The sequence below is a fragment of the Helobdella robusta genome (genome assembly GCF_000326865.2).
Source record: "Helobdella robusta unplaced genomic scaffold HELROscaffold_13, whole genome shotgun sequence".
NCBI lineage: Eukaryota > Metazoa > Annelida > Clitellata > Rhynchobdellida > Glossiphoniidae > Helobdella > Helobdella robusta.
In genome coordinates this window covers 615,127-642,648 of record NW_008703718.1, presented here as the reverse complement: position 1 = coordinate 642,648, position 27,522 = coordinate 615,127, and the positions used below count along the sequence as shown (strand labels likewise).

The following is a 27,522-nucleotide window of genomic DNA, read 5'->3' as shown; positions in this document are numbered from 1 at the left end:
TACATATATATATATACAAATATATTTACAATAGATATATTAGATATTCATGTTTTTAATCAATAGAATATATACGGTGAGGCGCAAATTGGCAATTATACTTAGAGATTCGTGGGATTGGACGAGCGTAAAAAATTATTAGACTGGCTTAAATATATAGAATATATAGGTATATATTCTATATATATCAACTGGCCTAAATCTAAATTTCGTTAGTAATTCGTAGTACGGCTATACCCGAAAGGGTATAAACGTTAGAAAATTTTATTGGTTGCTATTTTACAGCAGACAAATGATTTTATTTTTTTACAACAAAAATTCAATAACCAATATTATCAAATTAGTCCAAAACTAATTAGCTTTGACTTTAACAAAATCTCTTAGTTGCTGACAATTAAAATAAATTAAGAACATGATAAAATGAAGGCAACTAAATGATGTAACAGAAACTGTAAACAGATCAGGAAGATGTGAAGGAGGTTGTAACATTAAAACAATAATGGTAATTAACGTCATGGAGATAAGAGATAGATGTACCTGTGAAATTCAAAATCAAGTATGGTAAAATAATTTCCAATAACATATTTATAAAAATACTTCAACTTACGAGTAAATCGGATATTGACGAGTATTTGCTTGAGTAATTATTTTCTCCACAAAAATCTGACATCATCCGTTGTTGAAAGAGTGTTGGCTTGTTTGAAAGAATGTTAACATTCGACAGTATGTAGAATATTAAAGAACACGAAATAGCAGGAATGACAAGATTATCTTTCACAAACAGCGGCAGCATACTAAATAAGTCAACAACAACAGGTTAATAAATGACTTATAACATTCAAAAACCTATAATAAATAAAATTAGTAACATTCAGTGAATGATTTAAAATGGACTACATTCTTAACACTTTTTAAAATAATTTCAACTCAGTATAACCTAAATGTTGAAACGATGAGAAACCAAGAAACTTCTTTCTTATGATCAAGATAAATCACAATGGATGATCTGGATAGAAGAGCAATATTTATATGCAAAATGTATATTAATACTATTAATTTTGGTTATTCTTATTACAAAAATTTAATACCAATACATAACAAACTATAAATGACCAGACGTTTTTACACCAAAAAAACTTGAATAACAACAACGAAATTTTAAAAATAATATTTGTTTGCTAAAGAATAACTTACATAGCAGTTATAAGAATGGTTTTCTCGTGGACTTGATAAGAAAATAGAAAAAAGCACATTGAGACGTTAAACTTTAAAAACCAAATAAATTAGTAATTATTTAGTATAATGAATATAAATAAACTTGATCTTAAAATCAATATAACTAACAAGTGATAATTTGAATTGCTTCATTGACGGCTTGAGAAAAAGGCAGAATAATGAAGGTAAGGATGCAAACAAGGTAGTTACCAAACTGAAATAAATTTTATCATACTGATAATTATCTGAAAATTTAAACTTAAAATTTCATTAGGAACTAAAGATGCACCGAATAGTGAATTTGACCGAATAGTTGATCCACTTTTCGGCCAAAGCAACGAAGACCGAATACTTAAAAAACCCACAATCTCAAAAAAATTGATCTATTAGAATGAAAAACAAGTTATTGAGAAAAAAAACCCTTTTTTATTGAGATTATATTCAATCTCTTGTTCAAATTCATATGTTTTAACAGTTGTTATCGCCAAGGTAAATATTCTGTTAATAATATTCAACAATTACTGTTAAAAAAACGACGGTTTAAATGAAAATTTAAACATTGGAATATTCCGTCTAAAAATGACCAAAGCCGAATGTCAAATTTCGGTGAAATATTATATGAATGTCTCTATTAGGACACATTGGAAAAATCATTGCTAGTTTAAAATATTAAGTAATTTAGCAATTTAAAATGTACTCAGCACTTAGTTGAACAAACCTTATATTAATCAGTTGTTGTTCTGAAAATTTCTGTTTCAATTTTACCAGGAGAGATAGCGAACACCAAAAATTGGAAACTTTGTCCTGAATTTTTTAAAAAATAAAACGAGTCTAAAATATTAATGTACTGTATAAAAAAGTTGTTCATCATCTTCACCACGATATAATCAGGAGCAATTGTAAAAGGCCAAGCAATGAGTTGTCCAATGGAATCATGCATTCAGTGAGTTGGAAATGAACAATGAGATTGATTCATGTATGCCTCAATAGGCGAAAAAAGTATTTTCAATTTTTCGCAATAAAAAAATAATTGAAAAAATAAAAAAGATCCATGCGTTATTTAGATTAAGTTCTTTATAGCAACCTTCAAGTTTTGTGATAAAATGGTAGCAATCTCACTGCAATCCAAACTAAAGGACAAAAATAGATCGTCATTTATGCTTTAAAATTAAATTTATTAGTACATATGAATATCTAAGTAGCAATTTTACATATTTTATTCAAACTCATAAGCAGATAGTTAGGTCAACACTTCAAAACTGGGAATAAACCTAAAAACTTGCCAACCATACAATAAAAAAAGTTCAAACAGAATATATATATATATATATATATATATATATATATATATATATATATATATATATAGAGAGAGAGAGAGAGAGAGAGAGAGAGAGAGAGAGAGAGTGATAAAACATCAATTTAAGCATTATTGTATGATAACAAAAAGTATTAAGAAAAAACAACATTCAAAAAAGAAGTTTGTATAAATAAAAAATGAATAGCTCTATGAAATTTGAGTGACTGGATATAACTACATTTGTTTTCAAGATTAAACCGCACATCCTGAAATTACAAACCTCAAACAAACCCCTGTTGAATGGAAATAATCGTACGAGAACGTGACGAATAGATGCAATGCTCCAACAAAAAGGAAACCAGCACAACGAAAATGTTACTATGACCACCAAACTCAACTTTATCAGGTTCTTCAGACTGAAGTTCAATATTTTGTTGTTAACGGATTTAAAAAAAAAAATAAAATTCATAAATTAGGTCATTAACTAACGTGGAATGCAGAGTACTCTACATTAATAAACATAATAATAATAATAATAATAACAATAATAATTATAATAATAACAGTAATAATAATAATAATAATAATAATAATAATATTGCAAGATCATTATGAAAGATTAACCTGAAACTAAAAATTTAAAAAATACCAAAGCTATAAAATAAAGCCCACCATTATGGGTTTAAATTTATATTTGCTGAAGTTTTCTGATATTTATTTCACTGCTTCACAAAAAAAGTATATTTTTTCAAAATATCAAACTTGGGAATGCAAAATTTAATAGTAGAAACTTAAGAAAAACTTAAAGCTTGAGTAAATCATAAATTTAATGGTAAAAACTAAAGTACCAGATTAAGCTAAACAGTACAACCTCAGTCAAACTAATGGTTTCCAAAAATAAACTACAAATCTAAGATAATGAATAATTTGGTGGTTATTAAATGTTAAACATGCATAACAAACCGTTGCCAATAGGAGTCTTTGTACGAAAAAGTAATTCTTCCTAACAAATAAAAGAAAAAAACTAGAGCGTGGTGCAACTCCATCTGTTTGTAATTAATTGCCAGAACAAACAAAACAGCAGACAATAATTGACTGCAACACATCATATTCACTGACCACAGAAACAGACCAAGGCTTATACAGTTATACCTGAATAGAAACAATTGAACTTGAAATATTTTTTGCCAAATAAAATACAAAACATAATAATTATAACATTAATTAAATCAAGTCAAAATTAATTTCTTTTCAATATGTTATCACTTTTGGGCTTGAAAATGTAAATGTTATGAAGAACTCTGGCTCATCTATTGTATTCCAACATGAACTTTTTCATTTACTGCACAGAGCAAAATATACAAGTCTGTTTTCAAGAAATTTTCGTTACCTTTCTTATCAATCTAATTACAGATACAATCATTCCGCTAAAAATGTTACGCTTCATATATGTTTTATAGTTTCGTTATCAAATCAGCGCAATTGCCATTTTGTTTCATCACTGTTCAATTCAATCATCTGATTTCTTAAAATCTACCAATTATCCTACCAAAAGGTATGAAATCAGTGCTCACACCTTGGCTTATTAAAACAACAGACCACATAAATTTCATTTCTTAGCAAAGTCAATTATTAAAACGCATCGACTGCACCCCATCTTGCCAATGAAAATCATAATAACATGAATGCCAGTTTCAACGGATTCTCGTACTAACATCTTCGTAATAATAACCTTTCACTCAATCTTTAGTAATTTCAAGTGGTTTCCCATGAAATGTTAACAATTTGATTATCTTGTCCAGCTGAATGCATCATGATCCATCCCTTTTAAACCATCCACGAATAATGAGTCAACCACGTCCATTAATAAACACAAAAAACAAATATTAAATAAAAACTCCTAACAAAAAACCAATAGAAATAGAACCAGGAATTAAAAAATGAACAGAATATTACTGAAAATGTCCATGATCTATGAGCATTAGGCCAGGATAGAGTAACATCAAGAATGCTCCGTGCATACCACTCTACAATCAGGAAATAAAATAATTAATGATAATAAAAATTCTCTCCCACCCCTCAAATGAAATCATTTTATTTCTAATTAGCTGTTTTAAAACTTACAATATATTAACATTAATGAGGTAGAAGTTAATTTTAAGCAAGTTTCACTTCCAAATTATATTTCCTGTGACTGCTAGGTTTTATGCAATATTGTAAATTTATGGCTGAAATTTGTGCAATGTAATGAGTAAAGATACTCACCATTCAAAGGTTGAAATATTGAACTCATCAAAGATAAAAGTAGTAAGCTAAGTAGTATGCATTTAACAAGAATATAAAAATGTTTAAAAATCAAAAAAGGATTAATTAAAAAAAGCGGTAAATTGGTTGATGAGTTAAAAAAATATTCTGAAAAAGTTTTAGCTAAACAAAAAATACAAAGAAAGAAATTTAATAAAAAAATTAGGCCATTTATTATTCTCATTGACATGTATGATTATAACATGTAGAAAATGATACATTAAAAGTCATTGAGACAATTCATGGATTAAAATAATAAATCTGAATGTATTAGAAATTAAATGAAACGTCCAACATAAAAACATTGATCATGAGATTGTTTGAGAAAACTAATAAAAAGAAAAACCTCTTTCTTGTAAGATGATGTTGACTTACAACACTTGAGAAAATAGAAGAGAACGGCCGGCATGTATAACAAAACATCGGGTACAATCACTGTATAAACAAAGAGATGAAGTAATGTAGTTTGTCTCGAAAATGTTGATAAGTTGATACTTTAGTTAGAAATAAAAGAGCGTGAATTAACCTGATAACCTCATGAACAACTTTTGATCAGCATCTTGAATTCCTTGTGATTTATTTAACTCAATCCATGAAGAATTCATTTTGCTTTGTCTTTGAATTTAATAATACAAACGTCGTTATAAGAAAATTTAATTGAAGATGCACTGTTATATTTTGGTTGCTGTGACAATTGCATAAAAAAAATCAATAACTCACCTATTAAAAATTAACCAAATTTTAATAAATAAAGTTTTCTTTTTAGTAATTTTACATTTTTTCAAATCTAATTTCTGAAAATATCCTGCTATACTGCTTTTAATCCATACATTAATATTCAATATAAGTTGAATTGAAGCAAAGAGTGTCCTCCAACAGTTACATCATGTATGTAATTTTGTTTGATGAACTATCAATCATATAAAATTAAAGCAAAATGTATTGATTAATTTTAAGTAATTTTTATTGCTATATTTTTTAATTTTTGTTTTATTGCTTTCATTTTTTATTTTAATTAATTAAGTAATTTTTATGGCTTTATTTTTTACTCCATAAACCTTAATCACACATCAAAATATTGCATCATTTGTGAATAACTTTAATACATCAATGTAATTTTACATCACAAATTTTATAATTAATTGACACAAGTATTGAAAGTGTGAAAATATAACTAGAGCAGAGTTGGATGAAACTAACATGTAGCCACAAATGAAACTATGGTAAGCAGTTAGAGGTGGATAATCAAGTCCCCAGTATAACAAATCATTGGATGGAGTTTGTCTGTACCTAAGGATAATAAAATAATATCTCATGAAATAATAAGGAACACATCACAAAATATAACATTTTAAGTTACATTATAAAAAAATCAACAGTAAATTGAAACAACTTTAAACTTTTCTGGAAATTCAGTTTGTCAAAAAATTTCTCTCTAAACTAAACATTTGAATTAGCAAAATTTCTGATATTTTAAAATATATTATAAATATATTACAACCACAAAAAACAGAAAAGATTCACTTAAATTAAATAGAAAAAATAGTCAATCCTACTTATGTCCCATGATGATAAATAAATGAATGCTTCATGACATGACATCAAGAGTAAACATTAAATCAAATAGAAAAAGTATGTATAACCAATCATGTACAGGCAGATTATAAGTTATTTCCATCCAGTGCCTCTGGGCTTCAAAATCGCCAAATAAGGGTGGCTTACCATATCCTAGACAGATTCATTCATGAAAAATTATTTCTTGAAACATTAGATTAAATAATCACTACAGATAAAGAGTCAAATTATAACCAAAAATTAGGTATTCTTTCAATTAGAAAAAAAACATGAGATAGATTGAGATGAATGATTTTTTAAGTGAAAAAGAATTAAATTGTTGTAGGAATGTCAGATAACGTCACAGTAATATAAATTATTAAACATTTAAGTCGAACATAACAAATCAATGATCTCATTGAAGAACATTACTTGTTATACTAAAATAATAATTATAAAAGTAAATCTTGTTATTTCCTAAGTGTTCCACAATATAGTTTATTTACTTTTTTATCTTTATATTTAAACTTTAAATTTTAAAGTAACTAACTACCTACTATACTGTGGGTGGCGCACTACATACTACACACACTTCAATGCTGATATTAATTTTTGAAATATTACAATATTAGTTAATTTATACTTTATTAGATTTAGATAAGATAAGCATAAGAGCATTTTTAATAAGTTAAAAATAAATCCTGGGACAGGTTGTATCGTGTGGGGCAGCTAACCCTTCTTATTTTATAATAAAACAGTAATGTAATGGTAAGCTAATGAATAAATGAAGCTAATATGCTTAACTTAGTTTGAGTTACACTAAGATTACATTGTAACAACCAACAGCAACACTTTCTTCTCTACACAATACTACAATGTAGTGTAGTGACGTTGTACAACTGACTACATTCACACACATCAGCATAACGATCACCGCACGAACAATGCTGAATGTCTAGGTTAGCTAATTTGGAATAATTTAAAAAACTGTACCTGAATAATCATGAAGGGATATCAACCATCTAACAACAACTGCAAACAGAAATCCAACAACGCACGTCCCGACCATTACTACTTAAGTTCAATTTTAAAAAATAAACGCAGCCAGTGTAAGACTTAAGTCAAATGGGCTAAATAGCTTTCTGGCTTTACATATCAACAAGGTTGGGCACATGTGTTAATCCGTGCTTGACATGTAATGAAAAAAACATGTCCAGGTTAAGGCTTATGTTTAATAATTTATTTAATTTCTACCAAGAAATTTTAAACTGAAATTGCCCTACCTTATATCTGCCAATTGAACGCTCCTCTGCTTTTGACACTGTTGATCACGCTATTCTCTCGAGGCTAGATCAATCTTTTAATATTACTGATTCTTGCCTATCTTCTTACCTCTCTCACACAATCGTTTTTTTCTGTTGTTCATAATAATTCTAATTCTAACTACTCTACTCTACTCTACGTTTTGGATACCTCAGTGTTCTATCCTTGGCCCTCTTCAATTTATACTCTATACTTATATTTATATATATTTATATATATGTAATATGTATATATATATTACATAGGATCATTGAAAATTATGGCATACGTTACCATCAATAAGCAGATGATACTCAACTCTATATATAATCAAACATAAAGATCTTCCTTGAAATATCAACATCCTTACCACGTGCATCGCATCAATGGAAGAATTGTTTCTACATAACTATCTACAATTCAATTCAAATAAAACCAAACTCATAACACCGGGGTCTTTGTACTTAATAAATAATGTTCATAACTTAACATCAGCCCAACTATAGGAGACACCTTAGTCCCGATATCTGTCACACTAAAGACACTTGGATTAGTTCTAGATAAAAAAAATTAAGTTATTCAAATCACATTACGTCCATAGCAAAATCCCGTAATAATTATTTAAGAGAAATATGATATATTAGTAGAGTTGCTTTCTACCGCTTTGGCTAGTGATCCTGCACGGTGTTTGATACTGTCCAAATTGGACTACAGCAATTTTGTGTTATATGAAATATCTATAAGTCAAGAATTAAGTCTCCAGAGAATAAGGTATAGAGCCGCTAGAGTAGTACTCAATTCAGATACACCGTTATACATTGTCTGTCATCAACGCCCTCGTCGAATCTGATGAACCTCCATTGGCTTCCATTTCACTTTTGAGTTTTTTTTAAAATAGCTGTTATCGTCTTCAAACTTCTACATAGTAACACAAACAGTCGTCAACTTCGCTCTGCCATCAGCATAAAACAACAAAAATTATTGCTGGTCGTGCATTCCGACCTGCTCCTCACGTTTGGATTTCGCTTCCGCTAAAGATTAGGAACTGCAACTTTACACAGTCATTCAAGTTGTCATTAAAAACTTTTTATTTTGATAAAGCGTTTTCAAACGTCTGACAGAGGATGTTTTTTGTTTCGAGGGTCGCCCCAGTCGCTTGTCAGGGCGCTTTATAAGTCAACATTATCGTTATCATATACAATACATACACACACACACACACACACACATATATATATATATATATATATATATATATATATGTATATATATATAATATGTACGTCTTTTGGTGTGGATAGCTTTTGCGCAAAAAAGTTTTAATATAATTTATTGAAAAATAATAAAATGTAAGCAGTTCTGCGTTAGACAGCCGCATAATAAAGAAAAAAATTTATATCCTTGCACACATGGATATATGCATGGATTTATATTTAATAATTTTATTTATGCTTGCACATTTAATTACATTACGTGTATTCTTAATTCAATGGTCCAAATCTTCGGTAACTTCTAGTTCGTAACATCTGGCATTTTTGTATTTTTACATTAAGTCCAATCAGTAAATTAAACTTTTTAAAAAATGGATGAAAACGAAATGATATTAGAATTTTTAAACTTACTAAAAGAAAAAGAAATAAAATTAATTGCTTTTGATTTTGATAATACATTTATATCCATTCATACAAGCGGTATGTGGGCTGGATCAGTTGAACAACTTGCCAGATATGCTAGACCTATGTTCGTGAAGCTGATTAATTACATTCTCGCCAATACATCTGTAATGGTCGCAATAGTTACATTTTCTACCCAAACGGAACTGGTTGCAAAAGTGTTAAAACAGGTTTTAAGGTGAAAATTGTAAATTATTTATAAAAAATTTCACTTCCTGAACTTGACTACCTCTTCCACGTCAAACTAAAAATTAAGACCGGCTAAGCTAGTTGTAGGAATGCACCGAAGTTCGGCCCCGGCCAAAATCCGGCTTTTTGACAAATATGGCCCAGCCGGATTTAGAAAAAAAGTTATAAATAGAAAAAAAATTTATATTGAATTCAATTAATTTTATGTCAATTGAATAAGTTAAAGGCTAAGCTAAGCATACATGAAATATAATAACAACATCACTAATAATGAGGTGAGCTGGACGATTTTCTTTATGCTATAAGCTGATCTTTGTATACAGAATTTGGCGTATCACAGAGCTTATTCATATATTTGCTTGGTGTTATTTTTTGATGTTCAACATGTAGATAACCATAAATGTGAGTATTTTTTCTAACTAAAATCCGGCCCCGGCCGGTTTTTGAATTTTAAATCCGGCCCCGTCCTGACTTGAAAAATCTAAATCCGGTGCATCCCTAGTTAGTTGTAAAAATAAAAATAAATAAAATATAAATGAATTAAATAGAAATAAATTACACTTATTTATAAGCATCATCATCAATAGCAGGGAACCTTGGGGTCCAAGTTAAGAATTGGCTTCATTCATTTTTTTCATACATGTTTGATTGTAAAATGTTACTAAAATATTTTTGTGGGTTATTGGCTTTTGGAGGTGAATGTGTCAATGCTGTAATGTAATGATGTAGAAATTTGTAAAGATGTCATCCCCAGAGTAGTTTTGTTAATTTTAAGAAGCTTTGGGCTGCATCGGATAAATTGCATTTAGGTTATTTGAGACTCACTGATTTTCATGAAAAGTCATTTATCAAATTGCATACATAGGCTGCTAGGTGGCTCTAAAACGGTGGTGCAAGTGGCATTTTACTAATGCTCATATTAGTATTCTATTTTATTATTATTAAACTTCAAATGAGATTTTTGGTAGACTTTTGTGAAAAATCAGCTTATTAGCTGGACTCTACATGGCTGTTAAAAGCATTGCAGCAGCAAAGATATCTGACATGGTACTCAATAGAGAGTATGGAATCCAAAACCACTCACTCCAAAGTTAGACACAGGCAAGTTGAAATGTGCCTTAATTAAAGCTCTTCTCTCTATAAATTGAAATGGATTTGATATTTTAAATTTTAGATTTGTCACCTAAACATCACAATATTTTGACTTGGATTGTTGTAGAGTGAGGATTTCTTAATGTTCCCAATAAACTTTCTGAAAACAATCTTCAAACTCTAAACAAATAAAAGCATATTGAGCTTCAATATACATCCTTCACCATTACCCTATTTAGTGCTTCATGTATAAGCTTTTATAAAATAAACGAATGAATTAATTTTATCCCCAAAACCTAGTGCTTTTTATCAAAGGTATTTATAAAAAGGTAGTCAAGAAAGGGAAATTTTGACTAAATTTTAATATTTTGTCAATTTTTAAAAATTGTTTTTATATCAAGTTGAAGTTATGTTAAAGAATGTAACTGTAATTTATATGTATTTTCAGCGACCCAAGTGGAATTTATGTCCAATCTACAACCAAAGAACTACTCTCGTTGAAAAAAAAGCTTCCTGGTAAAGAAGGACATATTTCTTTGGTCTTAAAAAAAATATATATAAATCATGGTATAAAAATTGCTAATGAGGAAATTTTTCTTATTGATGACGATGAGGAAAATATAGATGCTGCTATGAAAAATAATCACATTGCATATTGTTTTAAAGAAGAAACCACTGTGAAATCATTTAATGAGTATTTGGCTAGCTTAGGTGCTTCATCTAATTTATCTCTGGTTGTCAACCATTCAAGTGAATTAAATAGTGATCAAAATACAAATAATAAATGGAATCCTTTTAAACCTTCATTGAATGCTGTAAAATTTCAAGATTCCAACACAAATAATAATTCAAATGTTTATATTAAAGTGCCATTTTTATATTTGCCTGTGAATCCCAGGACTGACAGACGCAGTAGTAATTACGCCAATTTTTTAAATGTAGATACAGCTTTCAAAGGTAATGCCGTTAATCCATCAATAATTTCAAATAAACACAGTTTTTGTAATAACAATTGTAACATTTCACCATCTGCTGTTGTCTATATATCAAACAATGTTACTCACAGGTAATTCTTTTTAAAATGTACTGAAAATGGCTTCTTGAACTATAAAAAAGATTTTTATTGTAACGGTAAAACATTTTTATTTTGATTTTGGTGTTTATTCATAAAACATTAATTTTTTAGTTATAAGATTTTACATTCCATAATTTATGATTTTCTAATGTTTATATATATATTGTTATGGTAGATAATTCAATGTGCAAGAACAGTTCCATTTTTATTCACAATGTTAGGTTTATTAGTTTGTGAGTATTTTGAAAGTTCACAAATGACATTTTCAAATTGTTTTAAAAATCGAAAACAGCTACTTTGAAATAAATATATGCATAGTTAGATTCTCTTTCCTTAATTTTTATCTAGTTAAAAATTTTAAATGGAATTATTTTAACGATTCGTGGCTTATCAAGACAAAATTTGTTTGGTTTTCACATCTGATTTTTAAAACCAATAAAATTTAATAGAAAATTTTCTAATACAGACTTGTCAAATTGATCGAATTCATGAAACTAAAACTAGTACGCTCAGATAGAAATAACTGCGATGAAGAATAGTTAAAAAGAATTTGCACATGTAGCGTAGGGTTTCAGATATTTATTATATTTATGCTAATATTTATACTAACATGAAATAAATAGATGATAAGTATAATCCGTGCATAAGGATAGAGCTATAAAACAGTTAAGGTAAAGTACGGTCAAGGATAAATAAATATAAGATGAAATTTTAAATTCAATAGGTGCCACTCCTTTTTTATCACATAGAAATGCGGATAAAATGAATGTTAGCGAAGTTTGCGAACCTACTAACTTCATATATGTTCACTTTTCAACTAAACTCTTCGTAAATATTTGCAGCTGGTGATTTCTTGCGTAGGATCTATATCTACATCTTGCATCTGATTTCTTGTCAATTTAATTTTGATAGACATTCATTAAAGTATAGTTTTGTTAGATTCGGTTTCTTAATTTTTTTAAGTTTGACTGATATGTTAGAGTCTGAAAAGATTTAATTTATGATACAATTGGTTTTTATAATTTTTAAATACAATTTTCGCATTATAAAACTGGTTATGGCAGATTCTGAAACACTGTTTCTTGTAAATGCAAAACCCTGACCAACTTATCTGGGACATAATTTTCAGATCCAATAATATACTAAACTAAATCTATTCAAAAAATCTAAATGCAGTGAAAATGTAATTCATTTTTGTCTTTCATTTTTTTTTATTTTATAATAATAATAATAATTTGGGAAGCATATGTACACAATACAGCTGGCTTATTCCAAAATCAATTGAGATTGAAAAAATTACTTGTGTCAGCTCTGCTGTCACCAGTTTCCCATATTTTATATCAGTAGAAATGTTTGCATAGCCACTCATTTTATTTTATAGTATGTCTGTATTTTTCATACTCCTGTTAGTATCTCAGTACTATTATTAAACAATTAAATCATTAAATCACAATTTCCAGGTAAAAGACAAGTTCATTTAATTAAGCTTTTAAATATCATAAACAATGCAGAAGACCTCACAATTAAAATCAAAAAGCAACTATAAAAATGAAATTCATTCAATTAAAGATAAAATTTGTCTTCTAGATTCAGAAATAGCTGATTTAATGAAGAGGTATGTTTTTTTTTATTATTAAATTTAAATGTACAAGGTTTATGATTTCTATAGTGGTTACTGTGTTGAAGAATTAAATACAAAAATTGAGATACTTCACATGTACAATGACATGAAAGATGCAGGCCAGATTTTGCTTGGCAGGCTAGGTTAATTCTTTGTTTAATTTTTCATTTTAAATGCCTTGTCCAAATCTTAGTTCTAACAAAAAATCTAATGCTATATCGTGTTTTACAAATGCTATATTGTTTGTCATTTATTTGTATCTACAGCTGATCTGCAAGGCATGACTGTCAAACATGTCTATGAGCAATATGATATGGACCCAAATGATTAGTGAAGAGTGGTCTATACATCATTCAAAGGCTTCAACTTTTTTTTTAAAAAGTTTTCAACAATTTAGAAACAAGTACAATCAGTTAATCTTTACTGAAATTCACATCATTATGTTCAAAGATATCTTGAAACAAGTGTGTAATGTCTAAATGAATTATGATTTCGTTTGAAAAATATGAAATGACTAGACTAGAATTGTTTAGAATTGTTCGTTCAAATAATGGAACATCCACCTTTTTCTTTGAAAGGGTTGTCATTTTGTTTAGGGAATCCTTTCATGAGCACATCCTCATCTTGACGTTGCTGGCAAAATTTCATTATTTCTGCAATTGATTCAGAAACCGTCATCCTGTGCACTGCAGCCTCTATGCGCAGCTGCTCCACAAGTTGTCTCTGAGCTTGAATACCTTCTTGAAACTTGTTCATGTTGGCTGCAATGTTGACCAAAAAATTATTCTCCTAATCTATAAAAATTATATTATGCGATTAAATTTATCTATATTGTATATTCTAATCTAAACTAAGCAATTTATGAAGTTTAATATAAAAAATGTAATTAAATAAATAAATAAATTTGAAATAAAATAAAAAATGCCAGATAGCTAGATTCACAGCGCTAAGTACGGAAACGCAAATTTTTTGGCATTTGTCAAATCCGAAATTTTCATAGTAATACTAACATTCTGTCGGGCTTTCAATCTTCTGGTTTCGGAAAATTGAACAGCAGTCAGACACTTTCACGAATATTGAAATTATAATCTCATCAACAATTTTGTGACCAACATACTATTTCATTTAAAAGCCAAACGCGTTTCAGAAAAATTTATTGGTATTCAATTCTTTAAACTCTGAAACGAAGTTTGTAGAAAAAACATTTGAATTTAACGCTAAAATATTATGGGTGTTGAAATCACCTAATTTTTAATGTGTTTTTATTTATAATTCGTTTAACCGTTCAGATTCTTTTCAGCGTTTCTTGTTTGAATTTATTTGTTTGATCATGGGGAATACGTTGGTTGTTGCGAGTCAATGGGCTTCGGTGGCTCCGAATGGGACGGGAGTGTTAGAACTGACGCCTATAAATGAAATGATATTGAATAAGATTGCGAAGTTTGTTCTAACGTTCGAAAAAGATCACCCGCGCGAGGCCAACATTCCTTTTCATAGAGGTCTGAAATGGAATACAACAGTTGCTTCGTCGACTCTGTTAAAATTATTGGCTCGAAAGTAATATTTTCATTTATTTTCTATCTTCAAAAAACAGTATAAAAACACAGGGTTTAACACCATCTAGTAAAAATCTAAATAAGTTCATTTTAATTGGTCTAATACAAATTTAATAAACAAAAATGAAACAAAAGAGAAGGGACTAATGTGATAGACAATCCTCTGTTCACAATTTCAAATTAATTTCATTCTTACCAATCAGTTGCTTGAAAGAGTTGCTTGGTTAGAGTTTAAACTATTGAATAAGGTTTATTCAAATAAATAATGCAGGACATATAATGAAAGTCGCCAATTTTTATAATTTTTTTTTATAAATTTACATGTCGTTTAGTAATGAATTAACGTGTTCATTATCTAATGAATGTTTTTAAATTTTGCCAATTCAATGAAGATTTGACTTAATTTTTATAGACTTGAATGTTTGAACATTCTTTTAAATCATTATTTTAAAAGAATTTACATTCGGTTACTATGTATGTAAATTTTCTAATTTGATTTAAGTGATTTTAGTTTGGTCATACTAGAGTAAAAACTTGGAAGACAATTTTGTAAATAATTTCTGTAGTTCAAATTCACTGTTTCTTTAATGTGGTTTTGAGAGTTGTTATTCTAAGTATGTGTTGTTAGGTATGAGTTAATGTTTTAAACAATATTTATAAGCTCAATTTGCTTGATTATCAGCCTCATTAACAAAAAGTAGTTCATAGGCTAATTTTTATTCGTCTTATTTAGAGAAGAGAATATGTTTGAACTTGAGAAGTACGATGATTGCAATCAATCATATTTGACTGCAAAATTTATTCAAAATGGGGAAGTCATGGAGATTAAAGCTTACAATTTTTCTGCTTTAGCATTTCTACTGCAGTTGGTTAAAAAAACAGAAATGTTAGAAGTCAAGGCTTGTTTAGAACGTATGTTTTCTTTGAATTCTTTAAAATTTAAATTTTTAATAAAAAATTGATCTTATAGTTAATCCTGATCCTTTGAGTTATATTCTTGGACCTCAGTTCAATGTGGAACATCAAAACGATCCAGAACAGTCTATTTCAAAATATTTACAATTTGCTATTTGTAACGATGAAAGATTTGGTATAAAATACATGCGACTTAAACATTTTGAATATATATTTTTAACTGGTATTCTATTTATAATTAATTTTAGCTGATACTATCACAAACAAGCATAAATTTTTGGCATTTGTCATGATTTTAAAAGAGTTTGATATTTATCTAATGAGGGAGTCTCTATCATTCATTGCAAAGTATTTTTTTAATTGTTTTTAAAGTTGTAAAGATAAAACTGATTAATGTATTCCAGTGAAATCAAAGTAACGCCATTGGAAGTTGAAAACCAATTTAATTTGATTGCACACATTATTGAGATCTGTAAAGATATTCCTATACTGAAGTCATTGAGTTGGCTTATTCGTAAGCATGCTTACCATTTTTTCAATAATTAATATTTTAAATGATAGTACATAACCTAATAAACAATAACATTAAATAGTATTATGAGTTATTCATTTTTTTATTTTCCATGCTGATTTTAATTGTGCTCTATTTCCTCTAATTAAAGTACCTGTCGATTAAAGGTCACGTAAAATCTGTCGTAACCACAGATCCATAATTCGGAATTTATTTTATTATCCTCTTTTAACTTTGCCTTTTCTGACCTTTTCTGATTGTTTGATAATAAAAATGTGATTATTCACCAGAAGTTTTAAAAAATTTGAAAATATTAACAAGGCAATGCAGAATAGTATTATAAGTGACTCTAATGAAATCAAAGAAACGTCATCAGAAGTTGAAAACCAATTAGCATTAACCAGTTTCTTCATTTTTTTAATATTACCTTATTTAATGCTAGTTGATTTGTATATAAAATTATAGTATGGGGTTTAATTAAACGACTGGGAGCATTCAAACATCAAATTGGTCCTTTTATTTTGCATAGGGGTAAATAGAAGAGGTTAATTATATGTTTTCAAGGTTTACAAGCCTAAATGTCAATAGGAAATGTACGTGTACTTTAACAGTGAAGGCCTAGACCATATATTTTAATTCTATTAATAATTTAATTAAGATTTAATATATGTGGCCTAGGCTATAATAATTTAATTAAAGATGCTAATAATTGTATACACTAGCATCAACTGGCATGTAATAAATTGTTTGAGGTGTGCGTTGTCAAAAAATTCCGAATAGTAGCAGCCTGCTAACGTAAAAATGCGAAAAATAGTTTCTTTTGAAAGTTAAAAATTAATTGGGATAGTTTTTAACCAAGTTTATTTATTTCCAAACAAACATGTTTAAAAGATCTAAACTTATGGTTATAATTAACAATGATTGCTTTTTTTAACGGTCCCTTTATAAAAAGAAATTTAAAAAATTGATGTAGGCCTACGTTCTTATAGCATGGGTGCCGGAGTAAGATGAAAAATTTCCTACTCCGACACTGAGCTTCTATCTTTATAATCAAATTTCAATTTTGATTTAAAAACTTTGTCGTGGCAGCACACTTTTAATTGAAAACTTTTTGTATTCATTTATTTGTTTCTTTCATACTTATTACTATAAATATTTAACTTATTGAAGTTTTTGGTTGAACTTCATTTTTTAGCCTTTACATATGTTTTCGGAAACGGCTGTCGCGCTCCATTGTGGAGACAATTGAATGGTGATATTGCCTACATTGTTGCTTGCACTTTTGAAGGCACAAATATTTTTATAACTGCTAGTTCTTCAGGGTTTTATATTAATAAGGTTCGTTGTATGATTGGTAAATATTATATTACTATTCTTTTGTATCTGATATTTTTTCATGTTATTGTGTAAACAAAATGTTATCAATTGTGCAAGAATGGGTTGAATGCGAGGTAAAAGACCAAGGTTGCCCTATGGTTTTGACAATTGTATAAAATTGGATGATTGTTCCCAAAGGATGAATGAATTTTGTAAAGAAAATAAAATTTATTTGTTTTCGAAGAAAATTAAAAATATAAAGTATGAATTAATTCAAGAATGTGGGTATTCAGTTTTCGTCATTACAGCTTTGAATACAATTTTATGGCCTTTGTAATTAATTTCTTCTGAAACACAAAGATGAAGATGATAATTAAATCATGATGGTGGCAAATAATTTACATGCTTACGATTTTCAGAGAGATGGATTCTTAAACAACAATGATTCAGATTTTCAAAGAAATGGGCCTATCTTTGCCAGTTTGATTCTTCTTTTGAAAAATTATTCAGAACAGTTTCAAATGAACATTGAGAGAGTTAGTAATTTTCTTATTCAACAACCAATTCGAATGATGCTTACGTGTTGTATATATATATACATATATTATTTAATATATGTATATTATATGCCATTTACAAATTCTGATTCTTGAAGCTTTTCTTTGTCAAAGCGTTTGTAGTTATTTTTTAAAAATTTTTGTGTGCGTACTTTACTGAAGTATTTATTTATGATATAATTATTTCTTTATCATGATTTCAACTCAAAAATTTCATTAATGTTTGTATAACTCATTTTGTACTTCAGTTACCTACTTGTTTTGATCGTGTCATTAAGTAAGTAGCTACAATCGAATAGCATTTACAGTATAGCAGTACGGCTTTGATTAAACGATTTTCAGGCCATGGCTGACTCACATATTCTTGGTTCTAAAGCTAATTTAAAAATGGCCGTGCAAATGAGTTCAAGGTCTGAAGAATCAGTAAAACAAATGAAAAAAACTTCTAATGCATTGTACGTTGAGTCCAAATGTGATAAAAATGAAGACGAATGTACAGAAAAGAAACACTCACCAAAATTGTCTTTAGATGCGATTGAACCAACCTACGTCGAGACACTCCAACTTAACAAAGGCGTTGGAGGTGGAGTTTCAAAAGCGAAGAACATAAAGCGATGCGGTTCAATAATCTCTTTGAAAAAGTTTTTCAATAATTTTTTAATTTTTGTTATATATTGATTGAACCTTCATTTTATTTAATGTTAGTATATCCTGGATAATTTATTCATTTTTATTTTACGTTATCCTTACGATGATGATAATCTTGTCCAGGGTGGTCCACTACAAGAATTTATTTTCTTCTTCCGGGTCTCCCGATCACAAATTTTGTCTGTTTTGTTTAGATCAAATAAATATATTGAATTGAATTAAGTTCAAAACTTTGAAACAATTTTTTAATAATTTTTTTCATTCTCTCCTCTATATTGATTATCATAAGTTCAAAACTTGGTTCGTCAAGCGATCAAAGTTCAGCTCTTATATTATAAAGGTATCGCTACTGTTAATTACTAACTAACCGCTACTGTTTTATATCCTTTCCATTTAATATTGTGATTGCATGCGCAGATTATCAAACTTCTGTTATATTTCTTTATATTTCTGAACAATAGGATATTATATAATATAAAATATACTGTATAAAATAGTCAATTTTTAGCATACTACAAAACGAAACAAGTTAAATAGAAAAATATATTATTTTTTTGGCTTGAATATCATTTTGCCAGATTTTGTTCACAACTTTAGTTCACGCATTTTTTGCTTCAAAATTATTATACGTGATAAATTTTTTATTTTTACCACTTTTGAAAATTATATTATCGTCAGTTGTGTTTAAAACATAAAAACAAGTTTTAAATAAAATGCAATTCTAATGATATATAAATTGTGCCTTTATGTTGCAAATAAAAATGTTTTCTTTTTACATGTTGATTATTCAATCTCCAGTGATGAACTTGAAGTTTGGTTGGGCGAAAGTTCAACTGAAGAAAGTGACCCTGATGATGACTCTGATAGAGACGGACCTCAAGAAAAAACTATTTACAATTACAATGTTAAACCGAGAGACCTGAAGTTTGCAGGTTATTGGCACATACAAAATATGTTCCAGTTTATAAAAACAGGTGATCATGCTCCAACACTTATTGGTTTATGTTCTTTATTGGATCTCAATCTTACTCATGAAAATGTTGCCATTTCTATTGTTGAGGCTAATGGGGTAGAAGTACTTGTCAATATACTTGAGGTCCTTAATTATTATTTTGCCGTATTTTTAATTTTGATTAGTTGTTCATAAACATTTCATTTCTCGATAATATCCTCCTATATAATTTATAAATATCAATTTATTAAGTTGTTCAGAAACTTGAATTACTGACAAGTTTCAACGACTTTCAATAAAAATAATTCATGTTTTGTAACGAGAATCATTTAAAACCAAATACAAATACATATTTTTTGAAATTGAAATTAACCATTTCAATTTTCAGTTGAATGATTTTGAATGCCAAATGGCATCATTAAAAATTCTTATAGCCATTTCTCGTTATCAGCCTATATGGCAGTGCATAATAAATTTTGGAGGTGTGGAAATTCTCATTGAACTTCTAAACAACATAAGTGTACCTATTCGGTTAGTGTATTAATGTTTATAACTCTTGATATTTTTACTCTACAAATATTTTAAAGGTGTCTTGCCGCAGAATGTCTTGGTGCTGTAGCAAAAACTGCAAAAGCCAGATCACTTATTAGGCAGAAAAACGGAATTTTTAAATTAGTCCGTTAATATTTTATTCACAATTGCGTGTCTCTGAGTTTCAAAGTTTTTTTTAGGTTAGTTTTTTGGATACATTTGTAACAAGAAAAGATTTTATTATCGGGAACAGCCAAAAGTTTTATTCATCGGTGAGTAAATTAAGTTCCATCATTTTAATAACTTTCGGCCATGCTTTTTTAAGTTAATAATGTCTAGAGACAATTTAAATAAAAGGTTAAAGGTTTATTACACAAAACGACGCATGACACACGAAGCCTGTGATAGGCGGGCGGGGATCTTTTTGTCATATTCGAATCGTAAGCGATTACCGCACGCACTGCAAACAGCACCAATATGCCATCACGACGCCCAGTGTTCAGGAAAACAAATCTTCAATAAAAAATTGTTTTATTTAACGTCACCATTGAGTGAAAAAGAAAAAATTGAAAAAAAACTTGTTCACACTATGGGGGGCGGCGTGATGGCCTAGTGGTTAAGGTCGCCTGGTGCTGTTTCGCAGTAACCGGGTTCGTATATGACAAAAAGATCCCCGCCTATCACATGCTTCGTGTGTGATGCGTCATTTAGCATGTACTCATATACGATGTTTGTGGCGTGTTGTTAAATCTTCTGAAAGAGTGTAATTGACCTTTAAGATTTTCATCTAAGATATGTACAATTCTCCCTTTTTATTTAAAATTATTGCATCTTATCACATTTAAAAGTGTTTTATTTCTTGATTGCTTTTTTAATTTTAATTTTTGTTTATTCATTTATTTATTATGAATATTTCAAAAAGATCAGAATAAAATAATAATTGCACGGTGTGCATATGGGCAGATTTATAGTAATAATAACGTTGTGAAGGAAAGAATGCATTGCCTTGCTCTTTCAGTTTTATTTTCTGACATGGTTAAACGCAATTTGAAATGATTATTTATTTTGAACTCCGATTGAAGATTATAAACAATTTTTTTAATTTTAATTACTAAATGAAAACATTCTAAATAATAATCATTTTTTTCATTAAGCTACCACCAAAGCAGCTCGCCAAACTGACGTCTGGTCCAATTTACAGTTTTTTAGACAAACAATGGAAAAGAAGTATTGCATTGGCAAAAAGTGGGGCCATAGTACTCTCAGTTTTGTCGAACAGTCGGAGGACCAGAAAAGCAATGCAACTGTGCAACATTTTACCTTATCTTTCAAGACATCTTAAATCAACTGATGTGGTGTTTTTGCAATCTGTCGTCAAAATTATCGGTGAATTTGCAAAAGAGGTTTTTTTCAAGATTTTGAATTTTTCGTTGTATAATCTACTTCTTATCTAAATGTTTCATAGTTTAATAATACTATTTAAAATTGAAATTGACAGCAGTTATACAGGTCTTCCATTTTATCGGAAAATATGATTCCTTTGTTAGTACATGCCTTGAATTACAATGACGGATTATTGTCTGAAAGAGTGTGCAAAGTTTTTTACAGGGTGAATAAATCAATTAAATTAATTTGTTGAACAATTTTTGTTGATACCTATGTTTAGCTGCTTTACTTTCAGTCTCATCCGTTTACTTTTTATGTTTTTGCAGAATTCAGAATTTTATCGTAATTTATTAGAATATGGCTTGCAAAAACCAAATAAAATAAAATAAAATGAAAAAACAACTATGCTATGTTTGTATTTTATTTGTTATTATTTTCTATAACAGCAGTGTACTATTTTGAATCCAACAATTGTACATTCTTGACTCTAATGTAATTTGATTGTGAAAGTCTTACGGAATGTTAGTAGCTATAAATATGTATTAATATTATAATTGCTAATGAGATTTTTGCACGGCAACCACATCGTAATTTGGAAAAAACTTGTACTTGTTATGTATATTGTTTTGTCAAACAAGTATCTTCTTACAAACCAGGCCTCGGAAGACGAACGAATTCGACATGAAGTTTTTAAAGAGAAAGGTCTCGTGTTAATGAAGAAAATTTTGGACAATTGTTCACTTGATGATAACACTTTATTGCCTATTATAAAATCTGTCACTGGAGCTATATCGAAATTGCTACTCTCTCCTGAAAACGTTAAAGTGGTATCTAAACTTGGTATAAGTGAGATTCTTATACCTATGATGAAAAGTAAAAGTATCAAGGTAAATTTTAAGATAGGATTGCTTTTTTATTGATATAAATGATGTTGATTAGAAGATAGCGTTATTATTTAAAATCATAAAGAAATACAACAATTTTTAACGGTACAGATACTTCTCAACGTTCTTAACGCTTTTATAGAAATTTTAAAAGTGCCGGCCAACAGACTAGAGTTTAGTAAAAACAGAGGTTTGTTTGACTGCATTTTACCCTATTTCGTTTTACCGATTGTTCAATTAACGTCCGAACCACTCAAAGCATAACAAGCATTTAATAAATTAGCTGGTTGAATGCATTATTCTTCGTCGTCAATCATAGCATTCACAATTATTTACCACTTTTAAAGTAAGCTGCATAACTTACTAAAACTAATAGCTGCTTTTATCTTTGCCACTATGCTGAAAATGCACTCCTAGTTGTCCCATCTGAGACCATTACCGTTCTATCAATCTCAACGCAAACTCATAGTTGCTAACTTAAAGAAATCAATTTGTCACGCATTACGCTCGTTTTTAAACCCGTTACAACTTCTCATGAAACGAAATTTTGCATGCGCTTGAAAGGCTCACATTTATGAAATACATGCTTCAAATTATTTTTGAAGTTGTTGTTAATGAGGCAAAAATCGTTTCCTATAATAATTATGTATCTCCAAATTGAACCAGATTTATCACACAACATAAACATCTATTACCTCCTATCAACAAACACAAAAAATAAATTTGTCAATAATCTATAATATTCTGATATATATTACTAAAACATCCAACATATTAAATACAGGTTTGCACGCTCTGCTGTCATTACAATCCAATACAATTCCATTGGTCCTTATATTAGTGAACTATGCACTAGCTCAATGTGCTGAAGAGCCATCTCTTATCAAGTATGACATTCAGATAATTCAGATGAAACTCATAAAAAAAATATTTATTTAAATTACCATATGATCAGCATAATTATAGAAAACGATGGAGTGCGACTGCTCTGGTCACTGTTAACGCATCCAAATGATGAAGTAAAGGCTTCAGCTGCGGTAGCTATTTGTCCCTGTATCAAAACTGCTCAGGTAAGCGTGTATTAAAATTTTCATATTCAATACTTTTAAAAAACATCGAGAAGATGTGGTTGGAAAATTCATCTAAGTTTCAGTTCATGTTCGAAAACAATTTTTAACCGATTTCGGTATTATGACCAGTGGTTTTATGCAATATTTAACGGTTTTATTGTTGTGGCGGTCTGAACTAGTTTTTTTTAAGTCCAAATTTTATCAAATTTATATAGAAATTTCCCTCATTTTATCCTCTAAACGTTAGCTATATTTTTTCTTGTGGGGGGCTTCAGTACCAAAACTCCGCCTTGCCTACGCTTCCGCATTTCAAATTTTATGCGAAACACTTACTTAGGATTCAGGATACATGGTCAGAAGTTTGGTCAGTGGTTTGGAAATACTGGTAAAGTTGTTGAAGTCCAACAATGTAAACGTTTTGGCGTCGGTGTGTGCTACTATAGCAAATGTTGTGCAAGATGAAGAAAACATTGGTATATTGACAGAATTTAAAGTCTGCTACTTACTATCAAAAATACTCTGTGCTGTAAGTTTGGATATATATATATATATATATATATATATATATATATATATATATTCATACAATGCTGTATATATATATATATATATAACTCGAAAACTAACTTCGAAAAAACTGCCCGAAAAACTAACCCACTGTCTGTCTGTCTGTCTCCCTTAACAATTGTCCAAAATTTTTATATATTAATTCACACGAGCAACCATTCACTCTCAAATATACTCACTATACTCTCGCCATACTATTGACATAAAACCCATTCACATAACATTCCACTAGCATGCATAAAAAACCAGTTTATACAATGTTTTATCAGCATGTCTCCATACAACAAGCGCACCAAACCAACAAACACATTCGGGCGCCAAAAAACCACATTGTTCATACATATATATATAAGTATATATATACATGTTACATTTTGCTTTATATGTGACTGAAAAACATAACTTATTGAAACACCTAGCAACACCAGCCTAACACCAACACACTGCAAGCCAATCTTTCGCAAGCCATAGCTCAGTGTTGCAGATTTGGAAACAACAGAGAAGTTTTTGGAAAAGAGGATGTGGTTGTGCACCTAGTTAGATATTTGGATACAGACGATTATAGGATTCATAAAGCTGCTGCACAGGCACTATACCAACTGTCGCTGGATCCAGATAACATCATAAGAATGCATGCCGAAGGTTGTGTCAAGGTTAGACGCATACAAGGCAAAACCAATTTATTACAGTTTATTGTGGACCACCTAATCCATCTCATAAGACACTTTTTAACCCATCTGTAGCACACCAAAAATTTTGTCTTTTTATTAATAATGAGTTAGTTGGATGACGCAAGAGTGAATTGTTAATTCACCATGCGTAATTTAATTCTGACATTAGTGAATAAAGGAATGGTACATTACTTAAGTAATTAAATATAGTAATTAAATATAATTTTTCAGCCACTTCTAAAGCTCATTGGTTCGTCTGATGAAGAACTGCAAGAAGCAGCATCTCAATGTGTCTCAAACATAAGAAATTTGGCTTTTGCAAATAGTATGGCCAAAAATGCGAAAACAACAAACAAGAATTGAATTTCAACATTTTAAATTCAATTAAACTTTCAAACACAAAATTATTTTTTAAAATTTCTGTTTACACACTGGCAAAAATTTTAAATGTATAACATTTAAAAATAAATTACATAAAGTTGTCCTATTAGATTTATTGCCATTTTTAAACGTTATGGATTTATAGATTCAATGAAATTTATAGATTTAATGAAATTTACTAATTAGCTTCAAAAGGAAAAATTTAATTTTCTTGGTGTCATAAATCGTTTAACTACATCATCTGATACTTCTTTTCTTTTCTTCTGATGGTTTTCAACAATAACTTGAACTAAATCTATTAACTCCTTTTTCAAATGACCTGTTAACAATTCTCCACTAGTGTATGTTCTGTAAATTTCTGACAGGCGTTTATCATCCTCTAAAAAATATTTTAAATATTGGTAAGAAACATCTATTTCACAATTGCCTCCTTTTAATTTGTGTTCTTCAACACTGTCTCCACCACCAGAAAAAGCATATTTATTTATTTTAGTTTTTATTTGTTTAGCTGTATCAGTGAGATAAATTGACGAATTAGGATCGCTTCCACTCATTTTTGTTTGAGCCCCTTGCAATGATGGAATGAATGTTGAATGAATCAGAGCTGGCTTCTGATAATTAAGACGTGGGGCGACATCTCTTGTCATTCTGAAGTATGGATCTTGATCTATGGCACAAGGAATCAAACATGGTATGTCGGACCTTTTGTTGAAAATGAATGGGAAACTAGCGCTAAATGATGTAGCAGCTTGAATAGCTGGAAAACTTATTTTTCCAATGCAATCTGTATCAGAGAAACCAAATATTCCTCTAGCTTGGTTGAATGTGACTGATTTTTGAATTCTGCAAATCACTTTGTAGAAATCAGAGCTCTGACCAATATAGTCAATATCAGAGAATATGAAAGTCTTGCTCTCATCAAAACCACAAGCTATGATATCTTTAGCATTTTCATAGGCCAGCCTGTTGGCTTCTTCAATAGAAAGATCTTTCCACAAGAATTTCTCATCATCAGTCAGTTGAATGATCAATGGTACATCAAATGTCTCTTGCAGCCATTTCGTCAAAATGAATGGGATCAAATGACCAAGATGCATAGATTCTGATGAAGGTCCCCTACCAGTATATAAAAAAAATGGTTGCCTTTTCTCGTGCCTATCTAATATGACATTTAGATCTCTATGTGAAAAAAAGATTCCTCTTTTTAACAAATGATGGACAGGTTTGCCAGTAACTTTTTGAAACCTTTCAAGTAGATCTGCATCCAGTTTAGAAGACCCAAATCTTTTTATCAACTTATCGTAATCTACTCCTGCAGCTGAACTACTCCTGACATCCCACGGGTTAACAATGTCCTCATCATTTGCTGAGGAGTCATTTATTTTGCTGTCATTGCATTCCACAGTGTCATTTGTCTCAGTCATATTTAGTTTACCTGTAATAAATTATTTTAAGTATTTATATGATGAATATGACTATACACTAAAAGGGATCATAATAATTAACTAAGCTATTTGACTGTTTGATATGGTTAACTTTTACTTAATGGGTTGTAATAATTGGTAGGTCCATTACATGTCTTATAGTTTAAATTTATCATTAGATTGAAATAAAAATTTTTTTAGTCTCTAAAGAAAAAGAAGTCGACTGACATGTCATATCCTAATAAAATCACACAAATAAAAACTCACCAACTCAAGCGTTGATTGACGCAACACGGAGAACTTCTGACGAAAGCGTGGACGGGATGACGATCGTGTTCGGGTGTGAAGCTTGCCAGATTTGCCAGATCAATAATTGTATTTAGAGTAAAGAGCTGCGTTCATAATTGTTTAATAGTGCTTAATAGTGAATGAACATGCACATCAATGAAAATAGCATGATACATTATTTCGTTATTATCCTGCGTCCGCATTTGCTATTTTTATGTAGCTTAGTTAAAAATAAAAATTTTGAAATTTATTAGAAAGAGAACGTAAATCAAAATCTAGGTTGGTCTCCGCTGAGAGAGCAACAAAGATGGTCAAAGACTGGTCCGGAAATGAAGAAACACCATTTACCAGATTTTTTCAACTGGAGAGTAGAAAGGGATTTTGAGGTCAAAAAACAAGCTGTTCAGAAAAGAAGAAAAACAAATAAAACAAAGACTCTTTATCAGCATGTTGGTAATCGTTTCGAATGAGCTGAGTGATGAGACGGTCTCTGTGGAATCAACCAACAGTTTCAAGATCAAACTTGGAGAGTTAGGATA

At 29.5% G+C, this 27,522-nt stretch overlaps 5 protein-coding genes across 5 annotated transcripts; 2 read left to right on the top strand and 3 right to left on the bottom strand.

Annotated features, from left to right (window-relative positions):
- Positions 1-351: 351 nt before the first annotated feature.
- HELRODRAFT_73543 (hypothetical protein) lies at positions 352-7,442 on the bottom strand (the record flags this gene model as incomplete). The annotated part of the gene is made up of 14 exons (XM_009014107.1): positions 352-537; positions 608-794; positions 938-1,006; positions 1,195-1,265; positions 1,345-1,429; positions 1,934-2,019; positions 2,796-2,931; positions 3,503-3,667; positions 4,472-4,542; positions 5,166-5,254; positions 5,346-5,434; positions 6,020-6,109; positions 6,463-6,547; positions 7,367-7,442. The coding sequence occupies 14 exons, from the start codon at positions 7,440-7,442 to the stop codon at positions 352-354; spliced, it is 1,485 nt and encodes a 494-aa protein (XP_009012355.1).
- Positions 7,443-10,542: 3,100 nt separating this feature from the next.
- HELRODRAFT_168222 (hypothetical protein) lies at positions 10,543-13,185 on the top strand (the record flags this gene model as incomplete). Its single annotated transcript, XM_009014106.1, has 4 exons — positions 10,543-10,627; positions 11,116-11,586; positions 12,429-12,472; positions 13,165-13,185. 4 exons carry the CDS (start codon positions 10,543-10,545, stop codon positions 13,183-13,185), a joined length of 621 nt encoding a protein of 206 aa, XP_009012354.1.
- Positions 13,186-13,868: 683 nt separating this feature from the next.
- Positions 13,869-14,081, bottom strand: HELRODRAFT_73501 (hypothetical protein; the record flags this gene model as incomplete). Its single annotated transcript, XM_009014105.1, has 1 exon — positions 13,869-14,081. The coding sequence occupies one exon, from the start codon at positions 14,079-14,081 to the stop codon at positions 13,869-13,871; it is 213 nt and encodes a 70-aa protein (XP_009012353.1).
- A 6,109-nt stretch (positions 14,082-20,190) lies between these two features.
- HELRODRAFT_156424 (hypothetical protein) lies at positions 20,191-25,253 on the top strand (the record flags this gene model as incomplete). Its single annotated transcript, XM_009014104.1, has 12 exons — positions 20,191-20,312; positions 20,369-20,456; positions 20,783-20,807; positions 21,522-21,715; positions 21,811-21,921; positions 22,355-22,585; positions 22,694-22,772; positions 23,367-23,469; positions 23,538-23,652; positions 23,990-24,178; positions 24,648-24,872; positions 25,122-25,253. The coding sequence occupies 12 exons, from the start codon at positions 20,191-20,193 to the stop codon at positions 25,251-25,253; spliced, it is 1,614 nt and encodes a 537-aa protein (XP_009012352.1).
- Positions 25,254-25,459: 206 nt separating this feature from the next.
- On the bottom strand, positions 25,460-26,695 carry HELRODRAFT_73874 (hypothetical protein; the record flags this gene model as incomplete). The annotated part of the gene is made up of 1 exon (XM_009014103.1): positions 25,460-26,695. One exon carries the CDS (start codon positions 26,693-26,695, stop codon positions 25,460-25,462), a length of 1,236 nt encoding a protein of 411 aa, XP_009012351.1.
- Positions 26,696-27,522: the final 827 nt, after the last annotated feature.